Raw genomic sequence first — 14,842 nt, forward strand, 5'->3', positions numbered from 1 at the left:
CTTCACCCTTTTTTCTGATGCCAGAACTTCAGTTATTTGGGAGAAAGGGAGATCTCTTGTGCCCACTCACCGTTATTATACACATAGTTCTTATGTAATAAGAAAATAAGCTCAGTTTGATGGTGGATGTAGAAGTATGAGTCTTCATAAAAGTACAAAACTCAAACATCATCCATTCAGAACTAAACAATTAATAACTGGCAAAAAAGAGAAACTTCAAGAGTAGTTTGTCTCTAACAATTTTGGACTCCTAGCTGGTACATGAGTATTAAAATGCAACTTTTTAATCACACCTCAGGAATAGCATCTAAAATGCAAGCCCCTTAGTGATTAAGTAACCAAATGTAGACACTGACACCACAGATTTGCTCTAGAAGCATTTTAATTTACAAACAGCAATTCCGATTGACTTTATACCATAAAAAAAGCAATTTACAAGCAAGAAACAAATTCATCAGAACAAAATAAAGCAGCACGGAAATATTCATGTCACAAATCTAAAACCAAAGTGAATACAAGAGTAAAATATCATTTGAATAAATATTTTAAAGTTCATGCTATAAAATAATTCTTAATGGCAAAGTTACTAGATGTTACAGCATCAGCTTAGCTAGCTTCATTTACTTCACGTGGCAATGAAGTGCGAGGTGTGAGGTTCCCGGTTTATATTGCAAGATAATGACACCAAGTCAAGTCATTCAAACTGTTCAATTATTTATCATCAAAAACAACCATACAAATAAAGTTTTTTAAAAATACAATTTTTCAGTCAGAAACAAATACTGTTAAAATCGTGCAAGAGCTCTACCTCTACCCAGACCTATAACCAGAGGCTCGCAGTCCGAGTCCAAAGGCTGAATCCCTGTGGGAATGAGAGTCAGCAGTTCTGGATCTGCCATGGCAGGAGTGAGCTACAGGAGTGAGAGGCAAACCTGCTCAGTCAGAGATACGTGGCTTCACATCCCCTGAAGAAATACAGGAACACATGTCCCAGGCTTACTTGTTTGTTTAGCTTTTTTTTTTTTTAATGTAAACTTGCGTAACTTAAGTTAATGCTGTCACAGGGATGTGCAAGTACTATTAAATCTACAATATTAAATACAACTATTCTGGCACTTGTTAAAATACATGTAAAATGCACAGAGATTATAAACTTTGAACATTTTGAATGACTTTACTAAACTTCCAATTCAATCACTGAGTATTATGAAATTTACAATTCATGAAATAAAGAGATTCATATAAAGAATTTACATAATTCCCCAAATACTTTCAAATATAAAATTTAATAAATAACCCTGACCAGTCAAAAAGCACCATTCAAGGGTAAAATTCCCTTGGAAAATAGATTAGGTGTTGCATATTTGAGTCCCTTTCAATGGTTTCATGTGAAACCTGTTTAGAAAAATGACAATAAAAGAATCACAGTAAACTAATACAAAAATTTAAATAATATATATATTTAAAGGTAAAGCTCATTCAATATTTTCCCAGCCCTTGATTTTATTCCTATTGTTCTTCCCATAATTCAACCTAAACATATTAAGAGGCCTCATTGCTTTGTCTAAAAGTAAACCAAAAGCTTCAGCATAAACCATGAATTTATGCTGGGGAAGACTGCATTAAAATTCTCAATTTAGGCCTACAGTCTACCCTGCTGACAGTGAACTGACAGTATCCTTTATGCTACGGAAAGATTTCACACCAAGAAAGCAGAGCCAATCTTGAGGCCTTAGTGACCAAAATGAACTTGTCATATACTGTAAGTATTTACAAAGCTATTTTCTAAATGTATTTACAAGCTTAAAAGAAATAATCTGGAAGATAATAAGAAAGAAAATTAAAATAACAGTTTAAAACCACAGACATTAGCAAAGGTATAAAATCCTTTATTTTCACAGTTTGTCAAAATAGGTTAAGCGTCTAGAAGAAAGGACACTGTCACTGCTTTCACATTTGTATAGAATTAAAAAGGTAGATTAAGAAGAGACTCAATTATGAACCAGCCTATATAATTTCACCATTTATTTTGCTGTCAAATATTTCTTCACATATTTTATTGACTTCTGCATTTATTGTAAATGAAATGTGTAACAGCTCTTTGCTGAGAACTGGACAGACACGAGACATTGTACAGTGTTTCCGTGGTTGCTAAAGTATCCCAGCCTCCTGCTCGCTGGGCTGGTGACATGAATTCATCAGGTCACGCCTCGTGTCTGTGACAGTGTTGATCCTGGCACCCCGTTGAGTGACAAGGCACAATGGAATTGCTGCTGCCAGGGGTGCTGTTGGTGTTCAGCAGAGCCCGGGGGGCCGGGCAGAGCTGGGCTATGGCTTGGGAATCAGGAACGCTGCCCCCGGGGAGGGAACGGGCACAAGCAGGGCAAGCAGGACCTGCATGTTGCTGGATCATGGGCTTGTACAGAAACGAATCATTTCCTGCCCCTTAACAGTCCCCTTACAATGGTTTGAACCTGAACCTGTACAATCAACGTGATGGTTTTTTGTTTGCTTTCGTCTGAGACAATTTTGGATAAGTCACTCTTTGGTAAACTCAAACCATTTTAATACATTTACAAATACAAAGAACTAGATTTAAATAATGTTAAGATTGTGACACAGAGAAATTCAAGAAATATAAAATTTGTACCCATATCCTGCTATTCTCAACTCATTCTTCCAGGGAAAAAGTCACACCAAAGGCACCACAGCACAGGTTCAAGATAAAGGGTTAGGAATAACTGTACATTTCTTGGATTTTGCATGTCTCAAACTTAATTTATCAAAACTTACTTTTTTTTTTTTTTTTTTTTTTTTTTTTTTACATTTAATTGCTTAAAACATACACTTAGGGAAAAAACTATATCAGAAACAGCAACATGTTTTTAGGTGGGTAAACATACAGACTACCTGCCCTAGACACAGACTATCCCTTCCCTTACTGGAAACAAAAGTTCTGTTGTTGCTTCAAGGAGAGAAACATCTCCCCACCCTCTGCCTCTTTATTTAGGCAGTTTTGGGACAAAGAGGCAAATGATGTACCCAATTTAACTGAAACTGCTCCAATGGAGCAGGTGGGGGTTATACTGTAAATCCACGTTTTATGAAATTAATTCTTATTGCAGACTGCCACAATATTAAGAACTAGTGTATTTAATAAAGCTACTGCACAAATATGCCCCAACTTCACAGGGGCCAAAAAGCTGTACAACATAGCAAACCTACCTTTTTGTTTTCCCGTAATTTAGAAAAGCTTTTATTTTCTAAATTTCAGGAGTTAAACAGCATGTTCACAGACGTATTTTCAATATCAGCTAAACAAACATAAGACCCAATAATACAAAACCTGTATTTTAAAGAATTATGTGATTAATTTAACGATTAATTCCGTTCATCAGGTAGAATTCAGGTAGAATGTTACACAGTAGTGTTTGCCAGTCCATGCTTTTGAGGTCTCTTAAGCTATTGATTTTTTTGTGGTATTTTTGGGGGGTTTGTTGTTGTTGTTTGTTTGTTATTGGCTTTGGGGTTTTTTTAGGGGGTGGTTTGTGTAGGGTGGGGGCTTTTGTTTGTTTATTGTTAGGGAATTTTTTTTTTTTACTTAACTGTTACTATTATGTTTCACATTTTATATATTATACTGACCTAAATGATGAAGTTAGCACCATTTTAAAAACATATATTTGGTGAAACAAAAAGATTTAGAGTATTTTTAAAGTTGTTGGTAGCTCCTTTATGCAGAAAACAACCACTGAAAATAGCAGAGAAGCCACAGCAACTCTGTAATACTCATGAACACATGAAAAAACAGACATATTGCTCAATATTCCCATAGAGTATTTGTTTTTTTATACAAAAAAAGTACAAATTCCAAGTGCTGGCATATCACTTGGAGCTTTAAGTAGGAAGTCAACGTGCACCTGAAAACGGTTCTCTGTGAAGAGACCTATTAAAATACTGCTTGGAAATACTGTGGTAGAAACTACATCTCTCTCTGGTTTTAACCAACCATGAAGAGCGATGAAGTTAAATTTAATTACCTGGTATGGTTCTACAGTACGAAATGAAGGTAGATTCTGAGGCCAGCCAAAACACATTTAAAACCACAATGCTACTTTTAGGTTTGCTAATATTTTTTATATATATATATATATATATAGATATATCTATCTCTATATATATAAAAAGGTCAGCACCACAGGTTGTCCAGCTTGCATTCTAGACAACTAACAAAACCCCTCAACAGTTTAACCATAATTTAATAGATTTATGGCATTTGGTTTACATATGTTATAAAGCAAAGCTATTAAAACAAGGTAATTCACTTTGCTCACTTTTGCACACAAAGTAATAGTTTAATAAAATGAAAACCAAACAACATTCATTTAAAACCAAAACCATCCTCCCAAAGTCCAAAGTCCTAAACCCTAAGCAGAGAGGAGTCCTAGCAGTTGAAAGAGTGGTATATGGTATCAGCCTTGACATACTTTTACATTCACCTCAACCAGAATAGGAAAAGTGAAAACATTTTATATATATAAAGCAGATTTATATATATAAACAGACTCACTACCAAAACCAGTTAGTAAGAATAGATTTCATTGTGACACAAGAAGAATCAAAGCTATGATATTCTCTCTCCCCACTGCTGTGTAACTCATTACCAGCAAGAGGATTTCAGAAAATAAGGGAACTTACAGCTTCTTGGAGCATCCAGCAGAGCTGCCAATCTTATTCTAATATCTTTCTCCACTGGAGTTTGTGTCTCACCAGATCAATCAATAGGGACACTTCAGCAGACTCTTCCTATCTTTTCCCCAGCACAGTCTTTATGTTCTGAGCATCTCCAAAAGTAAAAAACAAACCCCAAACAACTCAGCCTCCTTCAAAAACAAAGAATACTTGTGTAGTCCTCTCCAGAAACCATTTCTAACTGATTTCCAGAAGGTCAGGAAAATTAAAAGGCTGTTACACTTGTACTGAAGATTACTAAAAGAATAAAATACTTTAAAAATACACTAGTAGTGTGCTTGTCTGTGTTGCACTTAAAATGTAGTATTTTAATCAGATGCGTTAGACATTGCATGAATTTCCATACTAGAATCCATGGCTTCAGAAGCTGAAGCATCATTATCTACTTTCTGTTCCACAAATGCTTCTGTTCTGTCTGGAGACTCGACCCTGTTTCTCACTTCTGTTACCCCAGGGTGATTTTTTCGCAAGTGCTGGTTTAGTGTACCCTGGAAAGGAAAGCATTTGCCACAGATCTCACAGCGAAAGGGTTTGTCATCTGTGTGACCACGAATATGATACTCAAGTTGGTCCTTACGGGTGTATTTCTTTCCACAAAACTTGCACACAAAAGGAGTTATTCCCATGTGCAATCGCATGTGTCGATCGAGGCTCCCTTTCTGGTTGAAAGACTTCCCACAGTAAATACAAATTAGCCTTTCATTGTATGGATACCAGTGACCTCTTGCATTTCTTTCCTGTGGACTATTTTCATATCCTGGATTACTCACCATGGATTCACTGTCAGCCCCTTGCACCAAGCCCTGGACATCACTATGCAAGTGACCTGTAGGTACTCGTTTTTGGCGTGCACGACCCCCTCTGAAACAGCTCAGCATTGACCTTGAAGGACTTGTATTGCTCAGGCTCCCAAAGGTTTCTGACACACCTGTAGCCTGGGATGAAGCATGGGTAAATGAATAAACATGTTGTAAGACAGACCCATAGGAACCAACATTTACTGCCACCACCTGCTCTCCGTCCACCATTTCAGTGTGATATCCATCGTCCCCGAGGGAAGAGCTGTCAGAGCAGCTTGGCCTGTCAGACTTCTCCATTTTAACTTTCACCTCTGCAATCTGACTTTCCCGTACTATCAGGTCTCCTTGCTCATGATCACCTTCAATCTGAATCTCATATTCAGAGATACTCCCACTGCTCCCTCGGTCTGAATGTCCTTCTTCTTGCAGACGACTCCGCAGAGTTTTGCCTGGAGTAGTTTCCATCCGCAGATCGCTGCCTGCTGTTGGCTGTCGCACCTGAGAGCAATAGGGAGGAGAGATCTCAATAGGGTTGGCAAAGTAGCTGCTGTCTTTAACGCCATTGCGATTCTCTGCATTTTCTTCAGCACCAACAGTGACAGAATCAACATCGCCAACAGTGATCTTTGAATGGATACTCTCCAGGATCTGCGTGCACTTGTCAATGACGCACTGCATCTGCAGGAAGCTGGCTGCAGTCAGAAAGCTGACAACGTCCTTCAGCTGCAAAGACATCCTTCCAGTGTAACAGAAAGAAAGTAACTGTTCAAAAACATTGGGATTTTTAATTACTGATATGGATAAGCCACTCATGGTGCTCAATGCTGAATGGTCACGGAAATATGGAGAGCTGGCAGCTAACACGGCCTTGTGGGCGCGGAACGGTTGCCCCTGGATGTGCACAATTATGTCACAGAGCTTCCCTTGCAAGCGGAGTTCATTTAGCTGGCTCAGAACAGTGTTGCTGTACTCTGGCACATCAAACTGAATGAAACTGCTGCTGTCCATTTCTACTGATGTAAAGAGTAATCTGAAAGAAAAATACAAAGATTTACAACTGAGAATGAATATGGAGTTTTCCATTTAAAAAATGCTTGCAAATGTTTAAGTTACATCACCTCACTGATCTGTTAACTTTACAATTCCACTCCCTGGCAAGAACTGCAGAACGATACCTCCACCCTTCCAAAAGAATACCAGTTTTATAGCCATTAAGCAAGGTTAACACTTCAGAACCCTGAGTAGGTGTACAAGCCAGACACTACAGTGACACTTGCAAGGAACTGCATTGTTCAATTGCCCAAGAATTATTGTTGGAAGGTACTTAATGAAGTTTGAAAAACCTGCCAAAGAAATGCCACAGGCACGTGTGTGTGTGTGTGTGCATTTGAAAGAAAAGTGTTTGAGCCACCCATGGACTTTCAATTTTTAAAAAAATTTTCTTTTGTGATTTAATTATTTTTTTTTAATAAACCACAATATGAGCTTTGAAGCTCATCTCATGTAACAGTGATTTCCTATGTAGAATGATTTGACATTTAAATTCTAACCTAAATTAAAAGCCATGGGTACTCAACCACCAGGAAAGGACATTCTAAGAGGCTTTAAAGAAACGTACAGAATTCCAAACAAGAGCTAAAGGAAAGCACTTTTCACAGAGTACTATTGTAGAAAGCACACACACTTGTCACCCTGAGAGTGTCTATCTGCAGCATCATCTTACATTTCCAAGACACTAATCAAGTGCCCAAGAATCTTCAGACTTTTATTGCTATTCTTGTTCTTATTAATGCAGAAGTATAAACACACAATATTGCCACCATACCTGCTTTTCCAATTGAACAAAGAGATCTCAACATCATCCATTGACTTCAGATGCAGGAAGCATGTCCAATGTATCACAATATACTAGTGGATTTTTTTTTCTATTATGCTACATGCTGTAATGGGACATATGAACAATTTAAATCAAATTATGAAAATTCAGGTATTCTAAAAACAAAATCAACAGGTAGAAATACGATAAAAAGCCTGAAAGGAAGAAGTGGAGCTCTGTCAGCTGACTTTCACTTAAAACTAACATTCATAATTTTCACAAATGGAACTTCTTTTCAGCAAACACAAGAGAGCCAGCTTCCTGACTGGACACTATCTCCAGGTAATGAATACCTATTTAGAAAACTGGAAGAACCTCTCACAGAGCATTCAAAATCAAGTTATCGGAATTGCTAAACATGTTCTCTAAGTTATGAGTGTCATTAATGAAAATGGGTAAGCCAGCCTTCATTTGAGCTTTTATAGTTGTGATGTAAAAGAAGGGGGAAAGACATTTTTCCCACCTGTTATATCTGAGGTGGGAAATAAGGACTGCAAGATGTTTACCAGAAGTGATGTGATCACAGCGATCCATTCAGAGATGGCTTGGGCAGGACAGTTCTTTTATTCAGTAAACAAAGCTATAAAATGATTCAGTGACAAGCTGATTTAAGTCAGAAATCAAACAGTACAACACACAACCAACCCCAGTCCAACAGTGAGGCAGTTACATGGCAAGATTAACCTTGTTATTCTGAGCATCCCTGCATGCTGTACAGAGAACCACTATCCCAGTCCCATAGGGAAGACAGGAGTCCCAGCAGTTGGATGCCTGTTTGTCACCTTCACTGGTGTCTGACAGGGCAGCAGGCTTCTTACAAACCCAACAGAGCTCACTACCTTTAATTTGTGGGGCTCATTAGCTACACACAGATGCAACACCAGCCACTCCTGATTAATCATTCATGATTCTCCATGCTAAGTGGAGGAAGAACTTTTGCTGACCTGAAGTGACATGAATTGACAAATTACCTGGGTTGAGGACTGTGTACAAACTAAAAGACCAGTCCCCAGCAGCAATAATTTGTCATTCCTGTCTAGGATGTACAGAAAGTTTGTCTCATACAGATAGTGGGCTTCTTCCTTGTCCCATACTTCTGTAAGGGCTATTGCTTAGCAAAATCAAGAACAACAGTATACTCCTAGAGAAAATATTAAAATACAAATTGTCACCACTAGCACTGGTCCAGACAGAAGGAACGAACTAAGGATAGGCACCTGAGTAGAAAAAAGATGCACATTTCATGCCTTACCATGGAGAAAAAAAAAATGTCCTTTTGATCATGGCATCTTGGCATCTCTAAATGAATTCACAGTCCTGGGACACAGCCACACATTGAAAATGGACTGTAAACACACACCAGAGAAAGTGTGAGAACCAGGAGGGAAGGACACCAAGGAGAAATGGAACCAGGGTGATACCTGCACATTATCACTCTGTTAGAACATTCCCTTAACTCCATATGCATATACATATCTACAAGTAATTCCTTGTTCTCAGGGTTGTTTCATCTTTCTTTTGGGAAAAAAGCAGCTTATTTTGCTAACGATGCTAGGAGTAAACAGCACGAATGCTGGCAGTGAGTGCAGAGGATGACGGAGTTAACAGTCTGTAAGTCTGGCTGCCAGTGCAGTAGAAAAGCAGTAAAAACCAGCAACAGGGATCAAGGGAACATACAGTGTTGCTTTGAAAGCAACCAAACAGGTCCAGTACACAAAAATAAGCCCCAAAGCAGTGGACAACAAAGTTCTATATCCACCTGCTTTTAAAAAACAAAGTGAACAAGCGACAGCACGCACGTGTGACTACTTTTCCACCTCAGTTTATTCCTTCACACGCTTCCTGTGACCTTGAAAACATCTGGGGTAGAAAGCTGGGGTTAAATGACAAGAATTTTGAACTGCAACAGCACTTGACAGAAGGGAACCCTACTTCTGCTTTCAGCCACAACCTTATATCTCCAGCTGGACATTCTGGAACTGATCAGGTTGCTGATAGACACCCCATTCAGGAACAGGCAGGACTGTAGCAGGAACAGCACTGAGGCTGCAGTAATTTTGCCAGGGTTAGTATCAGGGCACCCCACCTTCCTTCCATCAATTAGGGAAAGCAAGCCTTGGGGAAAAACCTGGGTGTTACACGCATCAGAGAAACAGGCACCGCTAGCCATGTTTTACTGGTGAATAATGGCCAGAAGAAGAATGATCTTATTCACAGAGATCCCGAATGTCACTAGCTAGAAAATAAAAGTAATCTATAGATTATATTCCCATACACAAGAAGGTTTTATTTTATTTGTATACAGGATCAAGTTAAAAGCTCCATAATAAAATTCTAGTAGCATTAACCAAAATAATGTTCAGCAGGTACTGTACCATAATAATGCTCAATCATTCATCAGTGCTGGCAGGCCAGTAGCTCTTACAAGCCAATGTGATTTATGACTGAAACATTTCTGAAACAGTCCTGGAAGATCACCACAGTTTGAAAAGACTGATAAACACCCCCCCCCCCAATTTTTTAACAGTTTCCTTCAAGTTGAAACATCTCCCTAATCTCTTCTCTTCAGGGGTGAGGCATGTAGCATTAAACTGAAGCAGAAATGCACTGTAAAGCACAAATTAACTTTGGATGCACCCACTGTGTACTCTAAAGAAAAAAATTATCTCTGCAGTTAACCAGACAGTCATAATGAAACTTACACACATAATAATTCTTTACAGAATTAGCACAGGTGAAGAAAAAAAAATTAATGCTCAGTCAGAAGTCTTGTTCAGTACCTTCCATAATATCTCGGCACATGCAGAGGGAACCTCTGTTATTTAGGCTCAGGATAGCCATGTAGAACAGTAGTTCAGAATGATGACAATTTTATTTGCAATAAACAAACTCAAGCATTTGGGGGTAGTGAGAATTAAGACAACTCACAGCAACATTAGATACTCTCACTGTTAAAAGTAATGCATTTTGTCTTGCTTGAGCTTTCACCCCTGCCTTGAGTTAGTGTAAAGTTCGGGCAAAGTCCTGTAGAATTTCAGTCCACCTCTGCACACCTATTCACAGATAAGTCCTCTCTTAAACCTTTCTGCAAAAGTAGATCAAAGTGTTTAAGGTTTTCCTAGCTATTATGTATCCAAGAAACTGGCTGAAGGCACAGGCCAGAACTGGACACCAGGTTCAATAAGTCCTAGCAGGGCTCTGTGTTGAGCCTCCTCTGTACTTCTGTAGGTGATCCAGTTGCACTTAAAAGAATCATATAAATTCTCTCTGCATCTGTATTATCTTTATTCATTGGGGGTTTATACAGCAAATGTAGGCCACAGAATGAATTTACTGGTAGTGAATTGCTGCCCTACATCTTCAAACAAAAGTGTTCATTGAAGTAACCTGTGAACACCAGTGATAGACATTTAACATTTCTCATTAGATTTTGAAAGAAACTTACTTTAAAAATTATGTTCTATGAAAGCTCTTATTTAATTTAAAAAAACCAAGAATAGATGGTGACAAATCACATTAGGTATTTAATTTTACTGACATCATATAGTAGCAGCAGAGAAGCATCATATAACTACAACACGAAGCTGTGTGTCTGCCAACATCGTATTAGTTTCTGCTTCTAAGTCTGCACCTGTTTAATTTCCTTCATTCACTGAAGTATGATTCACCATTCTCACAGACAGGTGAATGATACAAATTACACTCATTTTAACTCACACAAAGGTGTGAGAAAAGATTCCTTGCATTTTTTTAAGTTAGCTCAGCAACAAGGGATCATTGGGGAAAAACCTCACATTAAAAACCATTACTGTTGTAGCATGTCTGAAAACAGGAATACGTAGAAAAGCTAGGAGGGTCATAATGAAAATTAAGACAAAAACAAAGCAAAGTGCTCTGACACCAAGAATGCCTCTCCAGACAAGAAGTGACAGGACAAGAGGAAACAGCCTCAAGCTGTGCCAGGGGAGGTTCAGGTTGGACATCAGGAGGAATTTCTTCACGGAAAGGGTTGTCAGGCATTGGAAGGGGCTGCCCAGGGAGGTTGTGGAGTCACCATCCCTAGAGGTGTTCAAGAAATGACTGGCCATGGCACTCAGTGCTCTGGTCTAGTTGACAAGGTGGTGATCGGTCACAGGTTGGACTTGATGACCTTGGAGGTCTTTTCCAACCTTAATGATTCTGTGATACTCCCTCCATACATTACTGCTCAGAGTACAGAGAAAAAGCACAAAAATAAATAGGTATTTATATAGAGCAGTGCACTTCCCCCTTGCATTTTGTAGGAGTCAGTATCTGCTACACCATCTGTGTGAGAACTCAAGACATCACTGCAAATATGTATCATCATTCAAGAGAATTTTAACCTAGGAATGTAACCTATCAGCTGCGATCATGGAAGTTTTTAGGCAAAGATCATCATCACTCTCACTCCTTTCAGACTGCATTTGCATTAGTCTTCAGATTTACAGCAGCCACACTGGCTATATCCAAGAAAAACCGCCATAAGGTATGTCACAGGCTACAGGGGGTCTCTAAGACACTCTTTAAATAGTTTTTAAAAATAGGGAAGAGACTGTTCATAGAATATTTTTACCAGTTTATACCTCTCATAGTAGTAAAGTATTAATTATGTTTTAAAAGTCAACGTACAGTGCCCTTGCACAGCTTTAAGCAGTGTGAAACACAGCACTACTGCTTCACTGCAAATCCAACCCCAAAGGAGGGGAGCTTCCCCACCTCTAGAAAACAGATTTTAATACTGCAGCCACTAAAAAAAAAAACCACCAAACCAAAAGAAGGTGAAAAAACCCTGTAGTCTCCCAGCAATTGAGATAATTTTGAACTACAATAAACTTAAAATAATATAAGCAGCAAATGCAATGCAAATATGTAGAACTGGTTTTTGCATCAATTCTTCACTTCTTCTGAAGTGCCCATCAGAATCAAAGAAGAAACAGACAGTTTGCCCAAATTATCTGTAGGAAAGCACACAACAAAGAGTGAATTTGGAATATTACTCATTAGAAAACAGCTTTGAAAATCAGTTTGCTTCAGTTCTATTTTTAGACTACAATACAGAATCTGATAGAGTAGTGAAGACTACAAAGCAATTAAAAACTTTGTTACTTTACCTCTTAAACATGCAGGAAATGCCCAGTTTCCTCAGAAACTGAAGCCAGTTTAGTGTGTTCTGCAATATAGTTACTAGAAAGCTTATTTCTTGCACACTTGCATCAGTAAATATCAGAACACTCCAGGGAAAGTCATCATCCTCCCTGTGCAGCCAAAGAGGCCATGCTCTACCCTAAGTACTGAACACCTGCAGTGAAGCCACGAGCAAAGGTCCTGCCTGGTGGGTGAGCTCAGTGCTGCAGGACACAATGCCACCAGCTGCCCAGGGAGCAACGCAGTAACTCCTGACACTCGGTTCAGAACAGCTTTACTAATTCAGACTTTTGTCTAACCAAAATTTAAAAGGATTTATTTTTACCTCACCAAGGTCCACAACATGACGAACAGAAAACCACTTCAAAGAGTGGACGATTTTAATATCAAAATACAACCAATTTATTTATATGTATGTACATATATGCACATGCACGCATAGACACATTCCAATACCGGTAATGCTACAAACCCATTCTCAGTGGTTAGCATAGTGCAGCAGGGAAATTATTGAAATTGCATATTTAGCACTTTTATAGGGGGAAAAAAAAAAAGGGAGCCTCCTATTTGAACAAATATCCAAAGCAAGCAGATGTAAAACTGAAGTCCAAGGGCCACCTTCATCCCTTAGTTTCTAACTGTTTTCCTCACAACTGCTTGCCTGTGTGAAGTGATTGAAAGAGTAAAAATGAAACAACCATCAATGCATAAAAAATGGTTTACTTAACAATTAGAAACCTCAACAGAAATAATCTCTAAATTTTGGCTCTAGAAATTAAATTACTACAAAAGAAGTTACAAGTATGTATTTATTTCTGAATGCAGAAAAAAAGTCACTAGGAGGCAAACTGAAGACAAGCCAAGATCAAAAGGTCCTTTCCAACTCAAACTATTCTGTAAGTCTATGATTCCAATATTGACGAAAGTATTCTGTCAGATAAATAAAACAAAGGGACATGTTGGTGATATGTGCCCTTCAAATCAGCAAGATCTTACAAGTAAAAATGATCAAAACCTTTTATTTTATGCACAAATTTCATAATATCCCCATTATGTAATGCTAAATAGTCACATGTGAATATCTGACAACTTTGAGACGTATGCTTTGAGAAGCCACTATAATTATAAAAAACCACCAGCTTATATTTTGAGACTCAGGATATATATATAGGCAGAACTTTCACAAGTGGGGAGTGAGAGGAGGGGGAGAGGGCTCTTGAACCTCCTGCTATCACAATATTATTTACTACCAAGGTAATACTTCATCACCATTGTGTATTTTAATCCATCCACTTTTCTATTTTTTTTTTTTAAGGCTTAGTCATTCTTCAGCAAATCATAACTTTTTGGCTTCAATGTTTCTTTTAGGCAATGAAGTAACTACATTCTCTAGATATCAGCAACATTTTTTGCAGTAGATTTACAGTAGCTGTGAAGAGCCCTTTTCATAGTATTTTTCCAACCCGTTACCTGGGACAGACGGAACAGTCTGTGGCTGTCCCTAGACAGGCGATGAAGCACAGTCACATTCTGACACAGATGTTGAGGATTCTTTATCGACTGCAGTGCAGTTAATCCTATACCACCTGGTTTTCCCTTGGCGACCAGGCTCTCCTATGTCAATGTTTCTGAGACTGTTCTGGCGTGTTCCAAATTCACTCTCAAAATATGATTTATTCTAGACCAAAACCAAATTTGCCTGCCGTGCACATCTGCGGGGATTTGGAAAGACCTTTGCATTAAAGAGATCGGGTTTTCACTTAGGATTTCCACTTCCTCTGACGGAACAGTAGCGGCTGAAGGGTCCCAAATGTCCCGGCAATGAACACGTCCCCGAAGGGGCCGGGGATGTGACGCCTCGCCCGAGGTAACAGCAGACCCGACACACGCGCGCCCGACCCGCTCTCTCCGCGGCAAAGCTGCACCGGAGACACCGACCCGGGTGACGCGACAGCCCCGGCGAAGCGCGGCCGGGCCACAGGCAGCCCCGGCGGAGCCGCTGCCGCCGCTCCGGGCAGCCGAGCCGAGCCGAGCGCGAGCCGCCGGCCCGCGGCCGCCGCTCCGCGGGGTCAAGGTGCCGGACCCTCCCCGAGCACGACTCCGTCCCGCCGGGAGCGCCGCGCCCGCCGCTCACCTGGGCTGTCGGGGGCTCTCACATGGCGGGTCCCCGGCCGGCCAGGCCCGTTCCCACCGGCCGCTTCCCGCCCGCTCCCACAGCCACTCGCCACCGCGGAACTGATTCCGCTGG

General features: G+C 39.6%; 1 protein-coding gene across 4 annotated transcripts; it reads right to left on the reverse strand.

The window, feature by feature from the left end:
• Positions 1–364: 364 nt before the first annotated feature.
• On the reverse strand, positions 365–14,826 carry ZBTB34 (zinc finger and BTB domain containing 34). Of its 4 annotated transcripts, XM_029960458.1 has the most exons (4): positions 14,065–14,459; positions 7,378–7,492; positions 5,523–6,582; positions 365–4,844 (listed from the first exon to the last, which is right to left on the reverse strand). In XM_029960458.1, the coding sequence occupies exons 2-4, from the start codon at positions 7,416–7,418 to the stop codon at positions 4,830–4,832; spliced, it is 1,116 nt and encodes a 371-aa protein (XP_029816318.1). In that variant the 5' UTR covers positions 7,419–7,492; positions 14,065–14,459; the 3' UTR covers positions 365–4,829. The 4 variants fall into 4 exon arrangements, with proteins under 4 accessions (XP_029816318.1, XP_025751064.1, XP_029816317.1 ...); XM_025895279.1 differs by having other exon boundaries at positions 365–6,582; XM_029960457.1 differs by lacking the exons at positions 7,378–7,492; positions 14,065–14,459 and adding an exon at positions 14,731–14,826 and having other exon boundaries at positions 365–6,585.
• Positions 14,827–14,842: the final 16 nt, after the last annotated feature.

The sequence above is a fragment of the Manacus vitellinus genome, unplaced genomic scaffold (assembly GCF_001715985.3).
Source record: "Manacus vitellinus isolate BGI_N305 unplaced genomic scaffold, ASM171598v3 scaffold_27_pilon, whole genome shotgun sequence".
Classification (NCBI taxonomy): domain Eukaryota; kingdom Metazoa; phylum Chordata; class Aves; order Passeriformes; family Pipridae; genus Manacus; species Manacus vitellinus.